We start from the raw sequence: 26895 nt of genomic DNA, 5'->3' as shown, positions 1-26895 counted from the left end.
CAGATCTTCCTCATGGGGTTTGTGTGAGAACTAAATGAGGTAACACACACGAGAATGTAGAATTATACCTGACACATAGTAAGCACTCAGGAAATGTTAGTTATTACCATGATTGGTCCAACCACTTCCTTTCACAGAAGACAAACTAAAACTCAAAGAAGTAAGCTGACTAATGACAGGAGCAGAACTTCAGCCATCAGACTGTTACTGCATTTCTTTTTCTATTTCACCTTGTCTCCAATATCACTTTATGTCAGACAACTACTAAGACCAAAAAATGTACATACTGAGAAGAATCTGTAAGGAAGGTACCCTGACAGAAGGAAAAAGTAAACAGGGTGGCCCGGTAGAATGAGCACTGGATGAGGAGTCAAGTAATCTGCACCCAGTTCCCTACCCCATCTCTAACTAGCTGTGTGACCCCAGGCAAACTGTGCAACCTCTCTGGGCTTCTGTTCCTAATCTACCAACTGAAAGCATCAGACTAAGCAATCTTGCCTTGTAGTTCTAAAACGTAACTCTGGGTATAAGTACCTGTCTCCTGATCTCAAAAGAAAATGTAAAGATGTCATACAGAATTCGGAGGGTGTAACATTCTGAGGCCACACAGCTCTAAGCATCTCAATAATTACTGAGGCCATTACTGCATTTTAGCAAGCGGTGGTCACTGGAAATCATAATGAGCCTTAATCACCATGAAAAAGCAAAACTGGGTATAATCTACTATATTCAAGAAGGGAGGGTACATAATGCACATTAGAAAGGCGTACATACAGTTAACATTTTAAAACACTTGACGCTTTAAAAGGCGATTCATGGACCACCTACTCCCCAGTTGACGTCGGAAAGTAATGTTATTATACTGATACAACACAAAGCAGAGTCAAAAGACAAAAAGTTATATTCCTAATTTAAAAGCATCACAAGCACCATTAACTGAAAAATAAAGAGACCACGTACAAACTGTGTGGATTCATTCCTCTAAATCTTAAAGCCTAACCCCACTATCACAGTACTTCAGCAGGAGTGGTGCTAAATGATCCCCATCTTCAGTCTAATTGCCAGGAGAAGTGCCCTGGGAGGAAACTGGTCCTTCCATCTGGAAAAGGGGAAGAACAGGCAGAGGAAGGGCTAATGTACGAACAATCCAAATCTAATCAGTTTTGCATTTTGCATTGGCTCCAAGTCAGGTCTTCCCACCCCTACTGGTCCAGTAGATGGAGAGCAGCATGACGCTATTTTTTTGGAAACAAATTCTGCACAGGGAGCCCAAACACAGAGCATTTCATATCCAACTGGCAGGCATAAAAGCTGAACAAGCTGCAGCGATCTGAGAAACAGATCTAATCAATTGAAACGAAGTTCGGAATCAGGACACCCACCCAAACCCGCACCCCTCCAAAACCGCCCTACCTCAGAAATTACCTAATTGTGACCTTTATAAATACGGAAAACACCTCTCCTGCGGAAATTGTTCTACTGTGCTTTCACGTGGACCTTTTGAAGCCCTATAAAATTACAAGAATAAGTATTATTTCTCTGTAATTTCTTTCAAATAATGGACAAAGCTCTTTTGGAAAAGACTGACCAGTATCTATTATTATTCCCAGCTGAGCTGGAAGATCTCAACACTACCTGGTGTGTTTCAGTCTAGCATGAAGAGGTTCCAAGGAATACTAGGACAGATGGGCCCCGGAGAATTCCCAGACACCAAGGGGGCTCTGTCCTCACTACTGTGTGACCATGAAGACAGGTCCTCCCCACAGGAAGGACATGTACAAGTGGCCCTCTCTCCTGCACCCCGCCTCCTGCAGCTCTCCAGGACGAACCCCAGAGGGCCACCCTCGGCAGACTGTCCGCACAGATCTCTAACAAACAGTTCAGAAAAAAGTGGTAAACATATTCTTTGTAAAATCTACTGATAAAAAAGAAAGCAAGCAGATAACAGACAATAGAGAAGAATCAAGACAGATGGCAGTATCTACGGACATTTTACTTAGAAGTAGTAAATGAGAAATGCGATCTTTAATTTTCCTTTTTATTAAATCTCAAACACAGATGCTCTAACCTAAAATTTTACATTGTAAACTGACTATACTTCAATTTAAAAGAATAAAAATAAGTAAAATAAAACCAATAAAAATTTGCATTAATTACTCTATAGACCATAGTAACATAAAAAAACAAGATTAAGATAATAGTTCATTGCCAGAGAAGACTGCCAATTACTAATATGCCTGTCATCACTTTGGAATAATAATTACTAAAAAGACCAGCAGTTTCCTATGATTGGTAAGTTTTATCATTTGACTACCAAGCAGTCAAATAAGTAAGCTTTTATGAAATAAAGTATAACCATTTTCTCCAGTCTTATTTTGAAAGCAATGAATTAAGTAATTAGTGATGCAAATACTTGCTTCAGTGAATTTATTACTGTGGTCTTCAGAGCTAGTATAATTCTTAATTTAGAATTCATCTCATATTTATCAGCATGATCTGGAAGAGCCCAGAGGTAAGAGAACTGGTACACGGCCTACAGAGTGAATACCGGCCCCAAGACAACTGAAATTTCAAACTCGTCTGTCACGCTCACAAGTCTAACGAAATTCTGTGACAGTTCCTCTTCTTCAGCGGTGTGTGCTTTACTTGTTTTGATCTTCACCTCCCGAAAAGAGCCTTTCACTTTTGATTGGATGGGCCTGAACTGCTTGAAAGATTCTATTCTCTTTCAAGTCAGTGAATCCTCACTTTTCGATTCAGAATTTCAACGTACTTTTCCTCCAGGCTGTACGGGAAAAGAGCCTACAATTTGCATGGGTCTTAAATCGACCACTTTAGTACCCACATGATACCCTGGGTAAGCAGGAGGCGACACTCGAATGGCTGAGGCATACCTGTGGTCTCCTCACATCACTTCCAGGATATGATTGAGAACAGTTCAGACGTTATTAGCCACTTGGCTCCTTGTTCCGAAAGACCCTACCGGTATACAATCAAAGTTGAAAATATGTTCTGAATACAAGAGCAAGCAAAGTTTGCCCCAAAAAAGAAAGCCAGCTGGCTAGGACCAAAAAAAGTACCTTTCAGTAAATGCCAGTAAAACTTTACAGGCTGCCAAAATAACAAAGATAATTACAAAGGAAGCTTTGCAATTTTCCTGACAATAAACACCTTCTTAAAAAGAAATTATCTGTCACTTGGCCTTGATGGTTACAGCTGTTAATACTGACTAAGGTAAATCCTGCAAATGCATTTTACTTAAACCAACTGCCAATTTGGCATGAAATTTTTATCATTTCTTCCCCAAAACAAATTTGGGGGTTTTCTTTAAACATGCTCTGTAATATGTAATTCAATGTATATTAGAGCAGTTTCCATGAGAAATTACCATTCTTCAATTAACTGCATCAAATTAGGAACCCCTCCCAAGAAAAGGAAGACGTATGAGAGGGAAAAGTAAATACTATGATATGGGAGCCATATTTTTTAACCCAAAATAGCCTTAAGGAAGAGAAAAATGTTTCATGATTGTGTAGAAACATTTAGGAAAGTGCATTTTTCATACAGGAGATAATATTGTTAACCAAACTTCCTTATGGAAGCCCATAAGACTTTCTTAAGAAGTAAAACTCATAGCTAAGTAGCAAGATTTGCTTCTTAAACTGTGACAATAGCATCAGCCCCTCCAGATGCCAGTCAAGGCCATTTGCCGTTCCCTAACAATAAACATTAACTTAAAAACATCTACAGCACAAGAGTGCTATCAGAATACTGAACTATAAAAAGTCTCTACTTACACAAGTCCAGTCTTCATTAATAAAATTCTAAGACACAAACAAGCTGAAGGCTGATAAAAAAAAAAACCAACCAAGACAGCCTTGGACAGGCTTACCCATAGCCATGAAATAAATGGTCAAGAGAGGCCACAGAAGGTATAGCATAAAAGAAACTATTTTACTTTGCAAGTGTTGCAAGGAAGCAAATGTAAATGATCAGTGTACACACAGATCACATTTCCACAGCTAAAGGACCATAAACCCAAGAAAACTGTTACTGGAATGAAGAGTTTTAGGATGTTAGTATTCTGTAAGTGATTTTTGTGATTTCTTAATAAACTTAATTTTTAATAGATTGTTTGCTTTGAATATAAGCTTTTTTAAAAAATGCATTATAAGTTAGATTAAAGAACTTTTTTTTCTACAGGAACACATCTATCATTTTTAATCGGCCTAACAGTTGGGAGTTATGAATCACAAATGAACCAAGTCAGTGGACGGGATTACATAAGGAGTTGAAGCGATTACTGTTGCCCGTTTTCACAGTCTTCATAATGAACAGTTACTGAGAAGTGCTTTAATCGTGGATACGCTCGTTAAATCTGATCTCTGTACCCTGCAGCCCAATTTATATTCAGGCATGTTTACATAAAGTTATAATTATATGTGACTTAGTTGATATGAACCCAGGGTACAGAACCATTGGAACAGCTGAAAATATAAAATCAAGTATTACACAACTATTCATTAATTACATACACTTACAAACCAAGACATTCCCTAATGTTCACCTTATCTACAGTATTCCAGAAGGGTTTCTTACTAGGTGTAGAAAAATTAGCCTTCAAATTTCATCACACTGCATTGAGTTGTTGATGTAACCCGCTAGTTCAAAGGACGTCTGTTCCCTTTGTGTCTGCTCTGGAACCTCACTATTGCCTGATCCCACAAGTGCATCCTTAAGGCTACATTACAGGGGAAAACCCCACTTAATAAGATCATTCTGATCCTTCAGGAACCAGCTCTCTCTGCTAGGAACCAAGACATCTCATCAGGTACTAAATCTGGCCCCAAAGCAATAGTGTCATGGCAACTTTCCAATGTATATTTTTTACTTTGACTTGTTAACTGCCAATAAGGGGAAGTTAGATCACCACATTAAACATAAAATATAGAGCGTAGCTAGGTAGCAGGATTGTACAGGTGTTATTGGAAATAGAAAATCACAGCCCAGAGGCATTAATATTTGGATATTACAAATCTTTTTACTTCTATTTTGGGCAAAGCATTTTGTGATAACATCAAAATACTTAAGAAATCATACGAATCCTTGCACAGTGCAAGCCTTTCTGTTATTCATAAAATATAGATGCACTAACTAGGAAACAAATTCTGCCCTAGATTTTATTTTTACATAAATTTCACTTAAATATTAGTTACTAGTCCTTATGGATTTTAAAAATTAAAGATGTACAGTGTCTATAAATGAATCTCCTTTTTTCTGGATTTCCATTCTAAAGTGAGGAGGTATATCCAATCAAGGCCCTCCAATCTTTAACTGCTTTCTTTTAAACTGTCAAAACTATATTTACTATTATGTCAACCTAAAGCACCTATTTAAAATTAGCCTTTTGAGACTCTTAGATGTTAACAGCTTGCCCATGTGAATGAACAGATATTATAATGCCTGCGATAGATCACACATTATACAGGAATAATCACTTTTCTCCAACTTAAGGATCAAAGAGAATTACAGACAATGACAGCAAACAGCATTCTTTCAAGCCCCTTAACGGTTTACCAGCATAACACAATGCAGGGAACGCATGAGTGGAATGGATTTCTTTTTAAATTTCCTCTTTACACTGTATTATGAAATAAAAATCTCACTCTTTAGAACTCAGAGCTCTGGCAACAAACGCTTCTGCTGTAACTGCAGGCGTAAAGTGACTATCAGGTGCATCACATGCTGTAGCCAGCTGATCCATTCAGCAGCTGATATTAGCACTTAAACACACAAAGAAGAATTACACAGCCCTCCTTTGTAATTAACAGTTCTAAGGAACTAGAAAAATATGAAGATGAAAGAGGACTCAGCTCTCCTTGCATGTGTGCAAATAGAAAAGATGAGCTTTGGAGAAGCATATGGACACCACCTGCAAAACAAGTGCATGATCACAAACATAACAGGCCTGGTTTGCATTCCCCACCTCGCCCCTTTGAAGTGAACAGGGCTTTGTAAACTGAGGCTGCGCGTGGGGATAGATATTAAGTCAGACAAAGCTTGGTTCCCTTCTTCGCTTACAATGCGTGCATCTCAGTTCTTAGCCACTGCACGTTTCTTTGATTTACCACGTTAGATTCCACTGACATAACAATGGAACTTCTGATACTGGTTTAGTATTATTCAGTATCTATTTGTTTTAAATATAATTAACTATAGTGTGCCTATATGCTGAAACCTATGTACAAAAGATATATGTTACGCCCCTTTGGTTTTTTCTCTCCACTTTCTCTTCCTTGATAACATGACATCTAATTTCATGCTCAGAAATTTCCAGGCTGGCCTGTTTGTTCTTAGCAATAAACTCAGATAGATTTGATTGATTTTTGCTGACTCACAAAATTTGACTTACACTGACCTATCAAACTTCATCTCTAACACCATGCAGTGAACACCGAATCTTCGAACACCTTTCTCTCCGAGGGACCGAAATGCTCAGGCCCACTTCTGAAAAATGAATACCTGGCCTTCATTTCACCTAACAGGCCCCCCCATCATGACTGGGTAAATCATACAAATCATGAAAAGCCAACTGTGGTATTGGAAGCACAGAAATATTGAAAATTAGGTACTAAGGATTAAGTTCCACTTTTGTCACTACTTGTCACCTTGAGCAAATTGTTTTGCCCTGACAACCTCAGTTCTGGCACCCAGCTCAACTTGGAATAGTGCAGGAGGATGGTGACGGGTGCAAACTCTAGAGTCAGCTCTGCAGCCTGGTCGCTGTGTGATCAGGAACAATCCACTTAACTACTCTGTGCCTCAGTTTTCCCACTTGAAGAAAAAGATGGGGGTTGGGGATAGCTCAGTGGTAGAGCACATGCTTAGCATGCCTGAGGTCCTGGGTTCCACCCCTGGTAACTCCATTAAAAAAGAAAAAAGGAGATAATATTTCCACGACCTAGGTTTGTTGTGAAGATTGGATGAGGCGTATATAACCTGTTTAGCAGAGCACCCAGCACACAGGGAGCACTAAGCAAGCATTAGCCATGAAGGGTGGATAATCCCTGGGTTCACTGCATTCCATGGGTCTGGGTTCCTAGTTCCAGGTCATGTTTCATTTTCTTCATGAAGCCATTCTCAACTATTTCAATTTACATTAATCTCTTACTTAAAAAAATAGAATTTATTATCTGTAACATTCATTTAAATTGTAATCATGTAGCATTTTTATGGTTAATGTTTAAGAGTAATGGCGTTGATAATTACGATTGCCCTGATTTATCTGAGCCCTGTTCCACACCTATGACATCCTTACTACTGAAATCCCTTGTGTAAGCTGAGGAAATGGGAGTGAATGGGGATTAAGTGATTCACCAGGGTCACCCAGCGAGAAAGCAGTGACGGGGCACTGGGCCTAACCAGCAGGACTCCAGAACCCACACTCTTAGCTGCTCTGGTAACTCCTCACTCTCCTGTATTTGAACCCCTCTTCTTCCAAATGCCTGGTATGCTTTTTGAATTCAGGGATCATGCTTTCTGGGGTTTTGAAAACATATTTTCTGCATGGAAACTGTATCCCATATAAACAAAGACTTCGACATTTGCCTATCTTTATCTTGGCATTGTAAGTTGGCAAATAAATAGTTTATACAATTTTTAAAATGTAAGGACTCCCTAAACCATGGTTTAAAGATGATGTGGTAGGTCAAACCATCTTTTTTTCCAATTGTGAATCATGAATACAGTGTTCATCGTTCTTACAAGAAATACTCGGAGCACTGCGCGTAGTTAATTCAACACACAGACTAAAGACAAAGGAGGCTCTTCTGCGGTTTTGTAACGTATATGCTGCTACACCTGGAGTGTCTCCTCCTCTGGGGTTGTTAATGGAGCATCATGGAAAGGAGGGTGACATTTATTTTTGGAGAAACAAAAATCTCTGGATTCCCTCTGTCTAAGGTAGAGACACTCCCAGCCTGTGGTAGGTAGCAGGAATGACATCACAAACCAAATTTCTTCACTGCAAGGTCGATCAAATGCAATCATTTTGAACTCTTTTTAACTGTATTATTGCTGTTACTATTCTGAAACTGTCACTGTGGCTTACAAAATCCTCTGGCCTCAGAACAGTATCGCTGTTGCTCACATCTTACTTCTCTGAACTACCGAGTTATCAAATACTAACCTGTGTGTCAAAATCCTGACATAAAGTATCTCTTTCACTCATCACGTCAAACCATATCCTTTCTCCTTTTCCTCGAAGAGCTCAAAGAAGATAGGTAATTAGCCCAAGACCACAAATATGGTAAACTGTGGAACTTAATGTATTTGAACCTAGACGTCTGGGCTCCAAAGCCAACACGCTGCCTTGTGAGATGATAGCAACTCTAACATCTTCCTTTCTATGCTGAACAATCATCTGATGTTGGTAATTCCAGTTTTTAAAGGTACAGCTATAATGTACTTTTCTTAAATTCAGCATGCAGTGCAATGTTTGGAGCAAACACACTGCCTAACTAATTCATTCACCCTGTTTTATAAGGACGATCTTAGGTCACTCACAACTTAAGCAACAATTACTTTTAAACGGGCTTCCAGGAGCTGTATCTAAAGCTGAATACCATTTCATCTAAGCAGTGTTTCAGCAAGGGTTCTGGGGATTAATTTTTATTATTTAAGTAAGAGATGATCATAAAATTAGCACCCTTCTAATATAGTTCACATCTTGATTATTGCTATTTAACTGGTGAAATTTTTTCTTCAGGCTGAGTGAACACTATAATTATTATAGCTTTGCATTGTAAAGGTTGCATCTTAATTGAAAAATCAACACTTTTTTCCCTTTCAATGAATACATCAACTTCAAATTCAACAGAAACATTGAAGATGCAGGCAATTTTGCTAGACCCACAAATTAGGGTGTCCTGATCAACCAGAATGCATAACGCATAATCTTAAACATAAGATGCAAACCGATCTTATAACTGGGCCTGATTTTCATGTACTGAGTATTTCCATCTCGACCTTCTGTTTATGAATCCTTATAGTCAAAATGACAGTGGGCTCAAGGAAGCAGTACCTCTGAGTATCTTCTGACAATATCACTGTGGATCTGCACTGAACTGCTTAGTGTAACCAACAGTACGTGGTCAGGTTATTCTTACAAGTATTTTACAGTATATGCAGATGCAGCCTGTAAGTTGGTAGATGTAGACCTAATTTCTGAATAGGGCAAAAACCAACCAACCAACAAAAAACAATACAGAAAGGTAGGTTGATCGAAACTGATGCATTTGTGAAATATTATGAGTTGTGTATTCTGAATGTTTTATATATATTTGTGTATATACAGAATAAATGCTTATATAGTGCTTTCTAGGTGCCAGACATACATAGTTGTCCCTAGGTATCCTCAGGGGATTAGTTCCAGAACCACTCCCACCCCCGGTCCCCACCTCTGGACGCCAAAATCCCTGGATGCTCAAATCCCTTATATAAAATGGCATAGTACAGTTTATTACTTATACACTTTATATAAACACACACAAGTTACTCTAATGCTCAGCTTATCCTTGGAGATGGTGGCATTATGGTCTCTGCTTTAAACAGGAGGAAGCTGAAGCACAATGATCTTACACTGCTTATACAAAGTCACACACCTAGTAAACAGCAGCGACTCGAGCTCAGGTATCGTAGGTCCAACGGCTCGCTCCGCGCACTATGTTGTACTGAGTGCCCTGAAAGAATCCTATCATGTTTATATAATAAGGCTGTAGTGTCTGCCGCATTGACACTATACAATAGCATGAATAGGGTATATGATATGAACATGATATAAAGAAGCTGAACCAGACAAAAAAGCCAAATGCGATGGTCAATTAATTTCAACATAATACTGGGAAGTGTTTTTGGTCAAATTATACAATGCCCAAAGATAAACAGTGCCCCAAACCAAGCTTTTAAAAGTCTCTTTTGAGAGTTTCATTATTTTGTTAAGCAAACATTCAGGATTCCTGAAGCTGAAGGCTTATGTATACAAAGGACTTAAGCACTCTTCTACAATTTAAAGCCTGAGGATGAAGATTTTCGTAGAATAATAGGGAACTTAAAGGGCTGTGTACTCCACCCTTGCTTTCCACGTAGGTGTCATTTTGTATATTATGTTATAAATTAGAGGAAACCTATAAATAATAAAGCATTTTGATGTTTTCCATTTTTGCTTTATTATATCATACAAATACATGAATTTATATATATATATATATATATATATATATATATATATACACACATGCATGTGGTAAAAGTACTTCTATATATTTTATTTACTTGTAGAGTCATAATGTTTCAATGAATGATGGATTGGGACATTTTACTGAGAGGCAGACAAGAGAAAATGCTACAAGGTAAGTCTTGGTTCTGCCATTTACTACATGTGGGGCTCTGGGAATCTCACTGAAGCTGTGTGAATCTTATCTGCTCTGCGTAGCTCCCAGGGCCATCGTGAGGAGCAAATGAGATGTAGGATGTGAAAAACGATCTGTGAATTCTAAACTGCTAAACATATATAGAGATTAGAATTATCACTAATATTGTTTTTAAATTTCATTCCACAGCATCGAGCATAATGCCTGGCACTATGAATATTTGTTGGCTAAACTGATTTTAGAAAAAAGCAATGGTAGAAACTCAACCAAAAGAACAAACTGTGTTCTACCACAATAAAGATGCCAAATCTTAAGATTCTTAAACTATTATCCGCTTAACTATATAACTGATATGAAAATAAGAGTATTTTTCTGACTTCGTAATCATACCATTTGCATCTTTTTTTAAACCACATTTACAAGTATTGAAAATTTACCTTAGGAGGTTTAGAAAATATTTGAATACCAGTCCTAACAAAACAAAGGTTTTATATATTTAGACAGAAAGGGAAAGGGGAGTTTACCGATGATAAGAATTTGACAAAAGTTGTAAGAATTTGTGACAAGAATTTTAAGTGAGAATGCGATATTTGAATAAAATACAGATAGCTATTTTTATATGTAGATCTACATGTGTGTACATCACACACACAGAAACTCATATGACTACCTCTACATGTACATACGAGGACAGAGCTATGTGGTCCATTAGGACATTATCCAAACCTTCAGGAATGGCCATTTAAAACCTAAGGGCTGAAATTTTGACTTTGATCGATGAAACAGCTTTATCACAAGATGGGATAACTGAAGTGTATTGACTAGCTGATAACCTTCTAATGCACCAGCCTTTAATCTGCAATAAAACAGTGAGCTTTCAGAAAGGAAGACAAGGTTTGATTATCCGAGAAGAAAACGAGCACAGGGAGAGACTCAAGAAGGCAGAAGCAGCCAGGGAAACGGAGCGATGACATCCAGTTACTGGGCTCTCCCTGCCGCCCTGTGAGCTGAGACAACCGAGGCCCCTGACGTTCCAGCCCCAGTGCCAGGGACCAGAGAATCAAATCAAATCAACATAATGGGGCTGTTGTGTCCACGAGGATGGAGAAAAACAACCTCGAACGCAGCAAAAGTTCACTTCACAGCATGACCGCCATTTCAAAGGGAAAGCTAAGACTATTGAAGGGTTGACTTCAATGTTATCCACGTAGCTTGATAAGAAAGAGCCACATTTCACAGAGTCCGGTGGCCTTGAGAGTGTTTGACAGAACTTTTGCTGGCAGCTCTGTGGCTGGAAGACAATCTAAGAAGAGCATATTGTGGTTTCGGATTCAATGTCAGTGTTGGGACAGTTCAGAGGGAAAAGCGGACGCAGTGGGATTTAGATTTCTCTCTGAGCAAAATGTATCCAGAAGGGGTTGCTAATAAGTGAGAACGTCTAGGTGCATGTAATTTTGATTTACTATTTTCCCAGCCCACAGGTAAGAGCGTGGAATCGTTCTTTTTAAAATCAGAGACAGCCCAATAACACTTTTGGATCAGTTTCTTATCTTTAAAATAAAACTGTTGGCGTCACTCATCTACACTGTCTCTTCAGGCTGCAGCATTAGGATTTTCATGCATATTTACTACTATCTGGCAATTCCATGAATCCCACTCCTGTGACTAGTACCAGTCACCGCTGGTAACTACTATTACTATCTCAATAGCCCAAATGCTGCTTCTCCCCACCGCCACTGCAGGGAACTATGCCACGTCCGAGACATTTCTGAAGTCAAGACCTACACATAAACAACATGAGAATATATGATGGTGTCATAAATCTCTCAAACGCTGGGTAAGTAAGATAAAATATTTGAGGAAGAGGGGGAAGAAAAGCACTGTAGCCCAGATGAGAACTGGCAGAGTTCCCAAACACCAAGTCCTCCCACCTCGCTTTCCTGCAGCCATGCGCTCACACCAGTCCCCAGAGCATCTTTCCTGGGACCAGCCCCTGTGAAGAGGTTCTCTTGGTCTCTCTCAATCTGTCACACCTTGATAAGAAGAATTTTCAAATAATATTGATGTGCTATCTGAAGAACATTCTTTCTTAGCAATGTACTTTTTTTTTCCCCCCCAAAAGTAGTAACAGTTATGAAACCTGCACAAGCAGCCCAAGGAATGGCTGTCAGGAAAGGGAGATCCCCACAGAGAAAGCAAGAAAGACCTGGGGCCTGAGCGATGTCATCTCTGTCATCACACGCCTTAGTTATTCGATTATTTGATGTACTAGGTTTCTCTCTGGATAAAATGGGAACGATACCAAGTTATGCCAGGGTACTCATGCTAAGTAGAGATTACTGAGAAATGTGTTATAAATCATGAGTCTCAAATAATTTTTATTAGAGAGCCCTAATCTGATCACTGAGATTTCACTCTAGGGTTATGTAAATACACACAGCTTTGCATTATCCCGCAAAGAAAAGTGAAACGTGGGGATATAAAAGCAAGTATTTGCATTAGATTTCAAATAACTTGAGCCACCTGTGCATGAATATGCTTTTTAAAAAGGTTCTCAATACCCAAGAAGCTATTCACTCAATTCAATTCCATATCCACAGAATACCCACAACATGCGAATCATACATGGACAGACCAATTGAAAGTGTTAAAACTGAGATGTTTATAAAGCACTTATGGGCACCAAGAAGTCATTAGTTCTAAGATAATCAGGGAATAAGTGACATATGAACTTCAAGATGAGTGTGACCTCAAAAATGGAGGTTCATACACTGCATATATTAATACTGCTACATTATGATTACAGTAGGTAATTTTTTAAAAGCTGTAAAATAGTATTTTTAGTCTCCCATCTCAGGGATTTCGGCTTAGGCTAAACAGGTGTGAACACAGTCATCCACTAGGAAATCCAGTGGCTACACGTTTGAGCAGAGTGCTTTTTGTGGAAATAAACATTAAATTTTTAAAAAGCCCACAAAACCAAAATACATTTTCTTCAGAACATCATGGATCAGAGTCTGAATGCACAATGACTACGCATATACACTGGACCCCTGCTACAGTTTTACACCCCTTAACACAGGAGGAATATGACTTTGTCAGTTACATGCAGTAAGAATGAAACCTCTAGGAGAGCGGAGGTATTTTTCTGACTTGTCCACAACTGTATCACCAGTGCCTAGAACAGAGCACGGCATATAACACGGCTCAAGACATATCTGTTGAATAAATAAATTTTAGTGTCTCATAAACCTACTTAGCATCCTTAATACCCAACTATACAGATGTCTGTATGAATAGACAAGTTAAAGTCTCATATGTAAAACAGAAATTGTTACACTACTAAGATTTATTATTTATATTTTAAATCCTAAAAATGAAGATAATGGATATGGCTCACATTGGGAAGAATACATAAGCATTCCAATTTTGCAAACAGAAATAGGAATATAATGGTTCCCAACAAGACGTAAAGGAACAATCACAATTCAAACTTCTTCTACGGGATCTAACAATCACTCTTAACAGGCCTGTAAATCCAACAGCCAGGAGTAACTATGAAACAAACCTCTGAATGGTTTAACAATGTAGCATCTACAGCAAAATGAACCTTTTGGCTAAACTTCAGGTTTAAGTAAGATTTAAAGATTGCTTACAAAAACCATTATACAAAAGTAGTTTTTCTTAGAGTTCAATTGGACATGATATAAATAGGATTTTTCATCTAGCCATTCCGGGTAAATTGTTAATAAATATGTTTTTGAGTTAACAATAGCCTCAGCTAATGTCATTGCAAATAGTGCGTGTGGGGTATAATTCATAAGATTTTAAAAAGCAACCACATCAAACCGACCATTTTTACTTGGTGAGACACAGCACAAACCCTCATTAGGAGAAAATTCAATAACAGAAAGAAGCAAATATGTGCTGTGCATATTAAGTAGATGTTTCATGTTATAAAAGGAAAAAAATGGGAAAAAAAGAATGATATAAATAAAAACCCATAAAAACACTAAACATGCAATTATGACATAAAGATTTACATGTACTCATTTAGCTCAGATTATTTCTTCATCTCTTTTTTATACCTGACTCCATGAAATTTACATATCCCATGAAATGGTGGCCCCAAAATATACTTATTTTCATGACTGCTTTGGCTTTATTTTCAAATACTAGCAAATGTTGTGTTTGCTTTTTTATTCACCACTAGGTATGTATTATGTGTATATATTCAAAATACTAAAAGAAAGAATAAAATTTTAGTTCTGCAAATAACTTTCCACTTTCCTCCCTTACCTAAATTTTCTAAGAAATACTGTTTGGCTCTAAGACTATTAAGTCCAGTTACTGCATAACAACATGCTTATTTAATATTGAATAAAGTTCAACCAAAGATGGCACAGATCATTCTTCTCAAAACAATTTGTTACTAATTATAGGCAGGAGTGGAAAGTATGTGTTGACATACTCCCTTTGAGCATGTTTCTGAAGTTAATTTCTATTATAATTTGTTGCACTGAAGGCAGAATTCAACAAGGATAAATTAAAAAGGAAACAAAAAGCTAAAATCTTGGGTTGAGATTTATAATTTTAGCGTTCAGCTATAATGAAACAAACCCCAATTTTTGGTGCAAGGGAGTGTTTTGCTTTGTTTTTTGGTTTTCACTTTAGCCTGAAGTCTGAACTATCTACCTTAGGAAGAATAAACTGAGAAAACCAAAAATTATGAAAAGGATCTATCTACTACAGCAGATTTTAATAAAATTGATGCAACTTTTTACTTGTAAATACACAGTCATTTATTGTAATTCCTACTTATATATTTGCCTATTAATTATCTTTTTTTCTAAATTCCACGTTCAAGCAAGCATTTACCATATTTAGATGTTAAACTTATTTTTCCCTTGAGTGTGGAACAAGAGTCACAGAAGCACAATGTGGCCTGGGTCTGAGAGATTATTATTTCTTTGTCACTCTACAAATAAATAGATAAAGGTTAAGAAACATGCCCAAGGTGTAGAATTTAGATTTTATTTCTTCTGCTGAACTTGGTGGATTCCTGGGAGGTTATCTAAAACAATAATTCTTGCAAGATGCAGCTGATTTTCCATTGGGTTCCTATTTTGATTTGAAAAATATGTTCTTTGTAAAACAAACAAGCGCCAAACTAAAAATTTTGTTTTGCTGAAAATGTGGCTGCTGGACTCCAAACTGTGACAGGCACAGACATGGCCACCGTGCACCACCGAAGGAAGACTAGACCCTTTGGTGACAAGAAGCCCTACGGGAGGCACCTGGAGCAGGGCGGGCGCCCCAGTGCATGGTTCTCTCTAACCAGATTGGGAAAATTGATTTAAGGCAAAACAATTTATTGGGTATCCTTCTCAACTAGAATTGATTCAAGTATGAGAGGGACCTGCAATCAGCAAGGACCCTCTGAGAGCTAAAGGTAAGAGAAAATAAGAAGAAAATAGTCTTTGGTATTGGAAAACACAAATAACTCTAGTGAAAATGATGAAAATGAAGAGAGGGCTCCACCGATACCATTTTCAGATAGCCTGCATTCCCTAGTATACTCCAACAATAAAATGACGATCTATTACCTATAAGCATTTTCAGACGCTCTATCTATGGCATAATGAATTGTGTACGACTAGCACAGTCCATTTTACAACTTAGTTGCTTACAACTGAGATGCTGAGAGCTTTACTCTGCAAATGGGTAAATGACAGGAGAGGCAAAACGTCTAACCTTGTGCTCTCTGGAATGCCCACGCCAGAATCACCTGCTTGTTAGAAATTCTGGGGCCCGTTCCGGGCATAAGACGTCAAGCTCTCATGGGATAGGGAAGAGAAAGTTGCACGTGAACAAGCTTCCCAGAAGAGCTTCTCCATGCTCAAGTGTGAACAGGACTCCTGGACTCATGTAAAATTATGCAGCCGATTACCTTCAGTAAAATAACTTACCCAACATGCTTATCTATCCAAACAGGGCAACAGAGAAAATTCTAAACTTGATAAATCAAGAAGTTGTGATACAATTATATTATCTAGTATGTGGGCCAACTCCGAAGGGGGAAAAAGTGATTTCCTCTAGAGAAGAGGCCTGTGGAAAACGGGGAATGATGTTATTTGTGCCTTTTTCCCCTATTCTATCAATTTACTACTTTGATAAAATATTTAAACGGTGAAAAAAACAAAAGCAAAAGGCAAAAACAAAGGAATAAACAGACCCAAACCAACTGAAACAACAAGAGAAGCCACACACAGAGGCGACAAACTTCAAGGCTGGCGATTGCGTGGATCTCAGGCATATATACAATCCCTGATGAGAAAGGAAGGAGCTCCTCATCCTTGAAATGGATCGTTCGAGTCTGACTCCAGTGACATGCTTAAATTTGCCTCAAAAAATGTTTTCGAAGAAGACAAACCTAGGGGAGGGTACAGCTCAGTGGCAGCACATGTGCTTAGCATGAACAAGGTCCTGAGTTCAACCTCCAGTACCTCCAATAAACAAATAAACATAATTACCTACCCCGCCATCCAAAAAAACCCCGACAAGACCAAACAAACAAAAAACAAACAAACAAACAAACAAAAAGAATTAAAAAAAAAAAAAAGAAGACAAAACAAAGTAAGAAACCCATGTCTCAAATCCCAGAAATGGAATTCTTCTGTAAATATGTGCTCACCATCTGGTAAAAGCAGGTGGAAAAACACAAGTGTCTTCCTGATCAGTCCCATCCAAAAAATTAATCAAAAAGTAAACTCTACAAAGCACTCACTGTATGTGTCAAAAGGGACAGAACGCAGGAAGGTAGCCTAGTAGAAAGGCCAAAAATTAAGAAACACAAACCGTAAATGGACCTTTCCGATCCAGGGCAAGTGCATCTTTATGCAAAAGTACTATTCAGGTGGGGTCGACACAGACCTGTCTAACTTCAGGTGTTTTTTTGTTTTGTTTTGTTTTTGTTTTTTCCAGAAGCAGATTTGTAACAGCAATCTGTTAAGGTATTTTTTTCCTCCTCTTCACTGCAGAAAAACACCCGAAGTGCTATTCTTTTTTGAAAAATTCCTAACAAAATGAAGTACAGCTAGGACTTTCATTGATGTAAACAAAGTATCACTCATGGAACAGCGGCTGTAAACAACTGTGTTTCCCCACACCGGTTTGTCTTGATTTTCAGAAGAGGTCACTGGTGTTGGTATTGTATCATGAATTTTGTTTTGGTTCAAGTATAGAAATTTGCCAACTTTTAAAACTGACTTTCATAAATATATCAGCAAAGAATCAAGGTTATTATTCCTTTAATGACATCACTCTAGTTGACTTGCATTCCAGTGTTCTTCCTGGAGTGTAAAAGAAAGGAGTAAGGTTACAAAGACCTGTCCTGCCGGGAATTTTGTATAACCCTGGCCATACCCTTTGGAAGGTTCTGGGAGAACGTAAAATGTTAATTTGAACATCATCTATCACATACATCATGTAGAGAAAACATGGAAAGGAACTAAATGTAATCTAAGGGAAATGAACTGGCTAGAAAAATAACAGCACGTAACTTTGTAATGAAGAGAATGAAAGGTGGCCGATTTTAAAAGATGAGTGATAGAACTAGATTAAAGTCAATGATTTAAAAATATAAGCTTATTGATGTATTGAATTTAAAACACATGATTTACAAAAATTCAGTTCATACACAAATGTGTTTCTACCTTGGAAAGACATCATTTCTAAGAAGCAATCTGTTAGAGCCACATAATTGTTCTTCTGACCCCGCATTCATTTCCTAGGATGGGCTTGCAGGGAGTTTTTTGTTTTCATTTGTTTTTAATGTCTATACATGCTTCAAGGGTCAGCATCCTTCAAAGGTTAGCAAACTATAGCATAACATCATTAAGATTCCAGGTTTCCAACTGAAATACCTTATAAATAAAAATAAGGAATGCTTGGGAAATTTTTTAGAAAATACCCAAGTGTTACGGTTTAATCTCATTTTTCACAATTTTCGAATGCCCTGTTCACTACTCTCAGCATATGTTGATACGTGTTACCATCAAATGTATATTCTATAATGTAGTGTTGAGCAGAGATTTGCCATTCATTCTCCTAACCTACATTTACCAAAGGACTAAAGCAATAAAAGCAAAAGCAGAAGCATTTTATTTGATTGAGGTATGTAAGAAAATCTGATTATTCACATTTGAAAAAAAAAGCCCGACCGAATTTATAGACAGGCCACACGGGGGAATGGAATTTCTTTCTGTTCCTAGAGACAGGATCCCTCTGCCCGACCAAGCTTTTCCAGACGGACAAGTATCAAACATTTGTAAAGGGCATTTAGGAGACAGTATAGCCTTTCAGTTCCAATATTTGATAAACTTCTCCAACCAGAGATCCTCCTTAGAACCTAATCTGCATGTCCTATTCCTCTTTTCACATCATTTCCCTCTAGTTCCATCCTCAGTGAAGACAAAAATTAGCTGGTCACCATCATCTGAACAATAGTCCTTTATGTCAGTGAAACTTCAAATATATCACTGCTCTACTTTTTTTTAATTAGACTCTTCCAGATTTATTTTGACTTTTGTTTATAGGTTTCCTTTCTAATTAGGTGTTTTATTCACAAGTCCCAGAGCCATATTTGCTAAAGTGTAAATGTTCACGTATGGCAGGAAAACAAAATTTCAGCATTTTGAAAAAGCTTGGTTAAACATTCATGGTTTCAGCATGTTTTCCCAGAAGGAGACTATATATATTGCTTTAAGGCATGATCATATGTCTCTACCTTAAGAAGGGAGTTAGGACTTTGAAAATACTTCAGAGGAAATGAGCACCAGGGAGCTGATCATGGTTATGATGACAATTTTACTTATTGTGCTTCTAAAACATGCCAGCATACGGTATAGGACATGCTCCTAATCCCCAAGTTCACAGCCTTACCGCCATGTATCTAAAATATCATAATAAATACAAGGTACAAGGTGCTATAGAGTCTAACTCTGTAGGGTAAGGATGCAAGGAAAGGTCGAGAAAGATCTCAGTGGGGTGGAGTCTCAGCTGAGCCTGCAACAGGAGGTTTACCAGACTGCAAAGTGAAAGTGAAAAAAAAAGTTTAAAGTAAAATGAACATGTGCAAAGGCACAGAGGCATGAAAGAACCCACTCCATTTGGAAAACTGAAAAATTAGAAAGGCTACAGTCTAGAGAATGGGGAGGAACAGGGTCTGGGATGGCAAGAGTTAAAACTCAAACAGTAGTCAAGGTCCAGGTTATAGAACAATGTTCTGTACAGCTAAAGAATTAGGACTTTGTCCTGAAGGAAGTTTAGGGGAAAGTTAACAAGGTCAGAGGGCTGTGCGTTAATATCATTGCAGAGGAGAGTCTGGAAGGAAGGAAAACTGATGGCAGGACCAACAGAAAGACTGATTCCCAAGTGCAGTGGCAGCAGATTGTGAGCAGGTGGGGATGAAGGCAGTAAAACAGAGATGGAGTAGAGGCCAGGAAATGAAGATACAGTTGAAAGGTAGAATCAACAACTTGGTAAGCAAAGGGAGGTTAATGGTAAAGAACTGGGAGGGAGTGAAGATAAATGAAAGGTTTGCAGCTTAGTTTGGGGATGCCATCAACTTAGAAAGTCAACAGAAGTTGAAGGGAGATGCTGGGCAGAACATATAAAGATGACACCAGTAGTCTTACTGAGTACGAACTACTTCCATGAATGAAGAGCATCACATGGAAAACTGGGGGTGCTGTGTCAACGGGGTTTCATGCTGATGCTCAGCTGAGGGCTAGAGGGTGAGTCTGGAGGTCCTGCATTGTTCTTGTTTGCACAGGGAGCCCAGGAGTGGGTCACAGGCTGATGTCCAGTGGATGGGGGCAGACTGGAGACCCAAGCTAGAGAAGACAATGCAGGAGACACAGCTCTGCACAACTGTGCTGACCCCTACGCTGGCCAAGAGCCACATGGGTTTATATAAATTTTAAGTCATCAAAATTAAATAAAATTAAAAATTAATTTCCTCAGTCCCATTAGCCACATTTCAAGCACTCCACAATGAATGTGGTTAGTGGCTACTATATTGAATGGTATGGACAGAGATTATTTCCATTATCACAGAAAGGTCTATGGGTCCATGTTGGCATGGCACAAGCAAAGAGGAAAGGGTTAGAGATAGAGAAGGAAGGAAGAGTAAGAAAGGGAAGGAAGACGAGTGAAGTGGGAAGGAAGACAAGTGAAGTGGGAAGGAATGTAATCAAAGGAGTGAAAAAGAGAAAGAAAAAAATCATACATTGTGGACCAAAAGACATGAGTTCAAGGAGATGAATGAATCAAGAATATGAAAAACCAAAAAGAGGACAAATCAGAAAAAAAAAAAAGAGTAAAAAATTCCCTTTAGGTAGTCATTTTACCCTGGCATTTGACAGAATATTAAAATCATCCCCAATTTCTTCAGATGTAAATGACCCCATGAGATGAACTCTCCCACTCAGATAGCAGGTTTAGTATTGAGAAAGAACTCACGTGCCCCACAGGAGGGGAAATGCAGAAATGTGACCATTCTCTTCTCACACATTATCAAAGAAGGGAGCCCCTGCTTAGCACTCATCCTGCTGAGAATTTCTAGAAGTCTCTACTTAAGGTCTGCAAGTTAGCTGAATAGGTTTCTTGAAATCCTATGTCTAATAACTATATTCAGATGTCAAACAGTACACAAAATTCTCTGATCAAAAATCATGCTGATAGAACAACAGTTATCAAGCGTTGGAGGCGGGGTAAGTGGCAAATTATTTTTCAGTAAGTACAGAATTTCGGCAGGGACGATGAGGTTGTGGAGATGGATAGTGTTGATGTGTGCACAACAGTGCAACTGCCACCGAACTGCACACTTAAAAATGGTTAAAATGAGACATTTTCTGTAATGTATATTTTACCACACACGAAAAACAATTTTCAATGACGCTGAACTAAAATCTGTCACATGGGAGAGAACCTGGAAGAAACCTCTTGTAACACTTGACACCTGGGAAATTTAAGATACCAAACATCCAAGTTGAAACCATCGCTCCCAAACATCTGTTCCACAAAGTACCATAGGTATTTGTATTAGATTTATGATATTAGGTGTGAAAATACGGGCTTGAGAAGCTGCAGGGTACTAGCATCTGTCACTGCTGCCGCTATTGCCGCCTGTGAAACTGTCAATGGTCTGGAAAAATGAAACGAGTTAGAGCTTTAAAGGGTGTGAACAGAACACCACTGTATCAGGTCAGTTTTATCATCGAGATGGCATTTATACCCTTTTCTTTACTATTCACACGTCAGGTCAATAGCTGCAGTTTGCTGGTAGAAGCAAAGCATAAGTACGAGAAGTAAACCCCGAGGCAACCCTGTCTGTCCAGGCGAAACCTCACTCTGCAGCGAGAGGTCTGTGTCACTCCCCGCGCGGCCTCTGACAGTCAGGCCCGGAGCGAGGCTCGGGGAAACAAACAGGGAAAGGGTCCTAAGGGAAGCCAGTGGCTACTTCCACTTGTGTTACAGCAACCAGGAAGCAGAAAACGAGGCTAAAAAGGAAATCAAAGCCGGTGAAAGTTCATGAATGTAAAATAATACAATAAGCCAAAGAATGTTCGGTCCAGAATTTTTGTGTTATGCAATAAATAATCTCATAAGGATTTTAACTACTGGATATCTCCCATGAGCACCCAGACCGCCTGGTGAACACACTGAAAAACCGGAAATAAAACATTTGCACGTTCATGGATCACACCCTGTGTCTTCACCGAGGATATTAACCAAATAGAGAACACTCTTTTAATCACATTGGTTTTACTTAACTACTATTTGGAGCTCTGCTCAGACCATACAGGGATTCTCTGGATGTCACAACATGACAAATAAAATCACCTCGTGACTATAAGCTAAAAAGGCATGAAACACAACGCAAGAACAGACACTGGAAGTGGAGACCAACCCCAAAGAAAGAATGAAAGACGGAAACAGTGACAAATTCAAGAGACGAGTCATACTATACTTACAACTTTCAGCCTGATAGTCTGGCACAAACTGCTCATCATTGTCAGGTACCTGAGCTGAAGAAAAAAAAAATTAAAAAAAAATTGAGAGAAACTGCCAAGGAATAAAGTATGTCATAAGATCTTTCACACAAGATCTCTCTAGGCTGAGACCAAACCTATGATTATTTGCCAGTGAATTCCTATTTAAAATGGTATTGACAGCAATACTCGGGAGGGGAAATAGAAGTGATCATCAATCGCAACCAGAAAACACATATGTCAGAAATACAATGGTGGCAGTTGGAGTCCCTCTGAATTTCACCTGCCAGATGGAAATAAAAGAAACATGTAAAATAAAAGAAGCTACAGGAATTCTATTAGCAGCAGAGTTTCTTTTTGCAAGAATGGAGTAAAAAGTATTTCAATTCACCTACAGCCAGTGCTTAAGCCTTACATTTAAATTAACCACACAATTCTTTCCAGTGATGTTCCATCAGCGCACACATCCCTCTGCTTTTTAGAAATGTCCACTTTTGATGTGCATGGTCTACCGCAAATTAGACTGCCACAGTTAAAAACGTTTGCCCTGAATTTGGCCAAAGTGTGTGATGACTTTTTTTTACATGAAAGATTGTCATTAATTTTGGTCCTATATAATATTAGATCTCGATGATGATGGTCACAATAATAAAAGTAAGATATAAGAAAAATAAACTCTGGGATGTGCAGATACTTGCATATATAAAATAGATAAACAACAAGATTATACTGATAGCACAGGCAACGGTATTCAGTATCCTGTAGTAACCTCTAATGAAAAAAATATGAAAAGGAATATATCTATGACTGAACATTATGCTGTACACCAGACACTGACAAAACATTGCAAACTGACTTTACTTTGATAAAAATAAATAAATAAATAAACGCCATCTTTTCCTGCAAAATATTTTCCTGGTGACTATTCAGCACTAACAAAAAGAATGTCACTGTTTCATCAGTCCTAATGTCAGATGACTTCCCTATTTTTAGTAAAGGAAAAAAATACTGAATAGCAAGCACTTAATGCATTTGGCAATCAAAACAAGAGTATCTTTCACTTCCAGAATATTCTTATCACAGTTGATCTAGACCTCAAAATAACCTATTCCAAATTGACAGAATGTACACAAGAATGGCTCTTCACAGGCACGCACAAATATGCACACTCACACACACACAAACTACACAAAATAGAAGTTGGGTCACTTTTAATTCAGCAAAAATATAATGAGTTATCATCCTAATTAACTTTAGCTACAATCTGATTAGCTAGTATTACTTTACTAGTATTAGCTAATACTGAAACTTTTTATCCAATCAAGTCATATTAAAACAGACATCACTTTTTTTTTTAAAGTGCCTGCTCTGTATGGGGAATTCTTATTAAAATAATCAGTCTCTGTTGAAAGAGTGTTGGGCTGGTAATTGAATGAGTTAAGGGAAAAAATCCATATAAAAGGAAATTCTGTATTTAAAAATTCTGTATAAAAAGGAATACAAGGTTCATAGAATCCAAATGTCTTTTTAACAGCTTATTTAATAGTATCTTTAAAACCAAATATTTGGCTGAATAAGTTTTATGTTATTAAGAGAAGAACAAATGATAATCTTGCCTGTTACCAATACATACACAGTTTGGCCTTTAACTCTTTTCTAATAACTGTCTTCTCTACACCGATACTTCAGCTTAGTAAAGACAAATTCTATCCTCTGCCACTAAATGAAACCAAAAATACTGAAGAAACTTTAGAACTTTTTTCCAGACTAGAACTGATGCCTATTTGATCAGCCTGTACTGGAGGAAGAGGTGCTTTTCCTTCAGATTCTACTAACGTCTGAACCAAGGTTAATCAAAGTCAAGTCAACTTCAACTCACTGTTCCACATTACGCTGTGTAAATTGTGTGACATTATTTAACCTCTCTGAGTTCCGTTTTACTTATCAGTTTAACAGTGATAATACAGGATTTTTGTGAAGATTAAATGAAACAGTCTGGGAAAAAAAAAAAAAAGTCTAAACACAATGCCAGACACAGTACCGGATACTCAAGAAACGTTACTCTCTTCTTTCCAAACCTCCACCACCCACCTATTTTTTTCAACTCATGCAAAAAAACTTCAATCATTACAATGCAAGTTTAACATCTTTACTTCTAATGAGTTATATTGGAGATGGACAAAAATGACATCTAAAACTTGTACCTTAGCATTCTCTCGGCTGTAAACATTTGTTCAACATTGCAGTGAGCTTGATTTTTCTCAGACTTAAATTGTAAGTGGAGGACTATCCTTTAAAATTAAGTCTTTTCAACAACAACAAAAATTACAAAAATGTTTTTACTGTCTGTTTAATAAATAACAGTGGGCAGACAGAATCAAAATCCTGCACATTTTTCCTACCATATCCACATGTTTGGGTTTCCCTTCTAAATTAACAGCTAAACAGACATAACTATTGAGATGCAAAATGATCAACCACAGCAATTACTATGCTTTTAAAAAGCCAACATTTACAAGAATCTAATAAAAATGTAATCTCTCTTTACAGGAATAGTCAAAAATAGCTGGTGAGTAACAAAAATATACTTGTAACAGAATACACTGGCCTAAAGGCCAGACTTTTTTTCTCTTACTATTTATCATAAGACAAAGTTGCAGCTCCATGATATACATTACTGCACGAAAGGCGTAAAAATCACTGATGGATCAGTGTGTGCACTGAGATAGGTTCGCGAAAAGAAAGGCCAAACTTTAGGAACAGAAGAAATCAGAAGTTAGATCTCACAAATATCCAGAAAACAGCTACAGTCGAACAATTTGTAAAAAGAATAAGACTTGCTGTAAAAATTGCTATTTCTGTTCTAACTCCTTAACATACTGAATAAATACTTCACACTTAAGCCTGAACACATTACAGAATTTTAACAAAAAACATATGACTCACATTTTCACAGACGCTAATCTTAAGAAACTGAATAGACCAAATGAAGCAGCATGCTACTTAAATAGACAAAGGCTTAAGTATACCTCTAATTCCAAGTTAGAGTAAAAGGGAAGCAGTTAACGAAAAACACACGTTGGATCTGGGCAAGGAAAGTATGATAAAGTATTGCCACACTCGGATTATACATTTCCTTTTTTTTCCCCCACTCAATTCATGGGAATTCTATAAAGTAGCAAACTACAGCTGCCTGAAAATTTGTGGCAAGCCAGACCAACTCCAAAGTGGAAAATTCATAATCGAGGCCAATCTAAAAAAAAAAAAAAAAAAAGGTTTTTCACTGCTATCTTTTATAAATTCTGCTTGGGATAATCACCTTTGGGGAATGAAAATGTTTCCCCACACTCCATAATTAAAGAGGAAAGGGAAGGGTAAGAAAGGAGAAGAAGGGAAAGTATATACCAAAAGACCAATAAAAGGCTTTCAAGAAGATTAAGCATGTGGATTTTATTGGTAAGAGCTGGAGAGCTTCTATCATGCACATTAATAGACAAATTGCTATCGAGTCTCAGGACTTGGGCTTTAAAAGGGTAGTGTCTGCGCTCTTAGCTGTTTGCTTTAGCTAGATTATTATCCAAAGTTGTTATTTTTTTCTCTCTCTCTTTTTACTATACAGCAGTACGTATTATGAGAAAGAAACTGATAGAACTATTCATCACGGTCTTGATGTCACAGAACCACTAACCCTCATTTTTTATTTTAATACACTTTCTTACCTGATTCTTCCCAGGTAGGGGACAGGGTTGGGGGAGGGATTTGCTTTTATTTTTGTGCTTATTTTCAACCTTTAAATAAAGTAATATTCATTACTTCAGCAAAGGTGAGGGTTTAAATATTTTCCAAGTTTGGCTGCAGGCAAGTAAAAAAAAAAAAAACCCTTTTTCTTATGTGCTAGGCGCCTGTCAGGTTTTCTTTTAAAGCGGAGGAAAAAGTGGAAAAATTACAAATGAAACACATGTCAAGTTGAAAAGGGGTTAATATTTAATTAAAACCAGTTCTATCCACTGTAACAATGACCTGGAGCCAAACAAGGCGGAAGATGTGTGAGTCATTCTTTCTGCCCGTGAATGAGACAGCTGATCTCCTCAGCAATTCCTCCAGACAAGCAGGCAGAGCTGGAGTTCTGCCTCCATTCACAAAAACACAGTCCAGCGTGAGCCATGTGGCCCAACCGCAATCTTTTCATGTCACACCCTTCCAGAGAGCTCAAGCAAGTCAACTTGAACTTGCAATATAAACACGCCAATTTTACTGCTCTATCACAAATACCGCCCAGATCCATTAAGGCACACATTTAAATAAATGACAAAATTAAATCCATACATATATATTTAACCTCTCCTGCTTTAGAGGGTAACTTGTCACAGAAACTTGAATCTACAAAACTAAGAAGGAAAGAAGGCAAG

At 37.9% G+C, this 26895-nt stretch overlaps 1 protein-coding gene across 7 annotated transcripts in view; it reads right to left on the bottom strand.

Moving 5' to 3' along the window:
• Positions 1 to 26895, bottom strand: part of ETV1 (ETS variant transcription factor 1) — an 87245-nt gene that overhangs the window by 50488 nt on the left and 9862 nt on the right. For 6 of the 7 annotated variants that reach the window (XM_072964910.1, XM_072964912.1, XM_072964914.1 and 3 more), the window contains one exon: positions 22469 to 22522. The exons of the other annotated variant lie outside the window; for it this stretch is intronic. In XM_072964910.1, coding sequence (XP_072821011.1) covers positions 22469 to 22522 — 54 coding nt within the window. The remainder of the gene's footprint in view (positions 1 to 22468; positions 22523 to 26895) is intronic. 7 annotated transcript variants of the gene reach the window in all.

The sequence above is a fragment of the Vicugna pacos genome, chromosome 7, assembly GCF_048564905.1.
Source record: "Vicugna pacos chromosome 7, VicPac4, whole genome shotgun sequence".
NCBI lineage: Eukaryota > Metazoa > Chordata > Mammalia > Artiodactyla > Camelidae > Vicugna > Vicugna pacos.
Note: the sequence above shows the minus strand (reverse complement) of the source record. Positions and strands in the feature narration are given on the sequence as shown.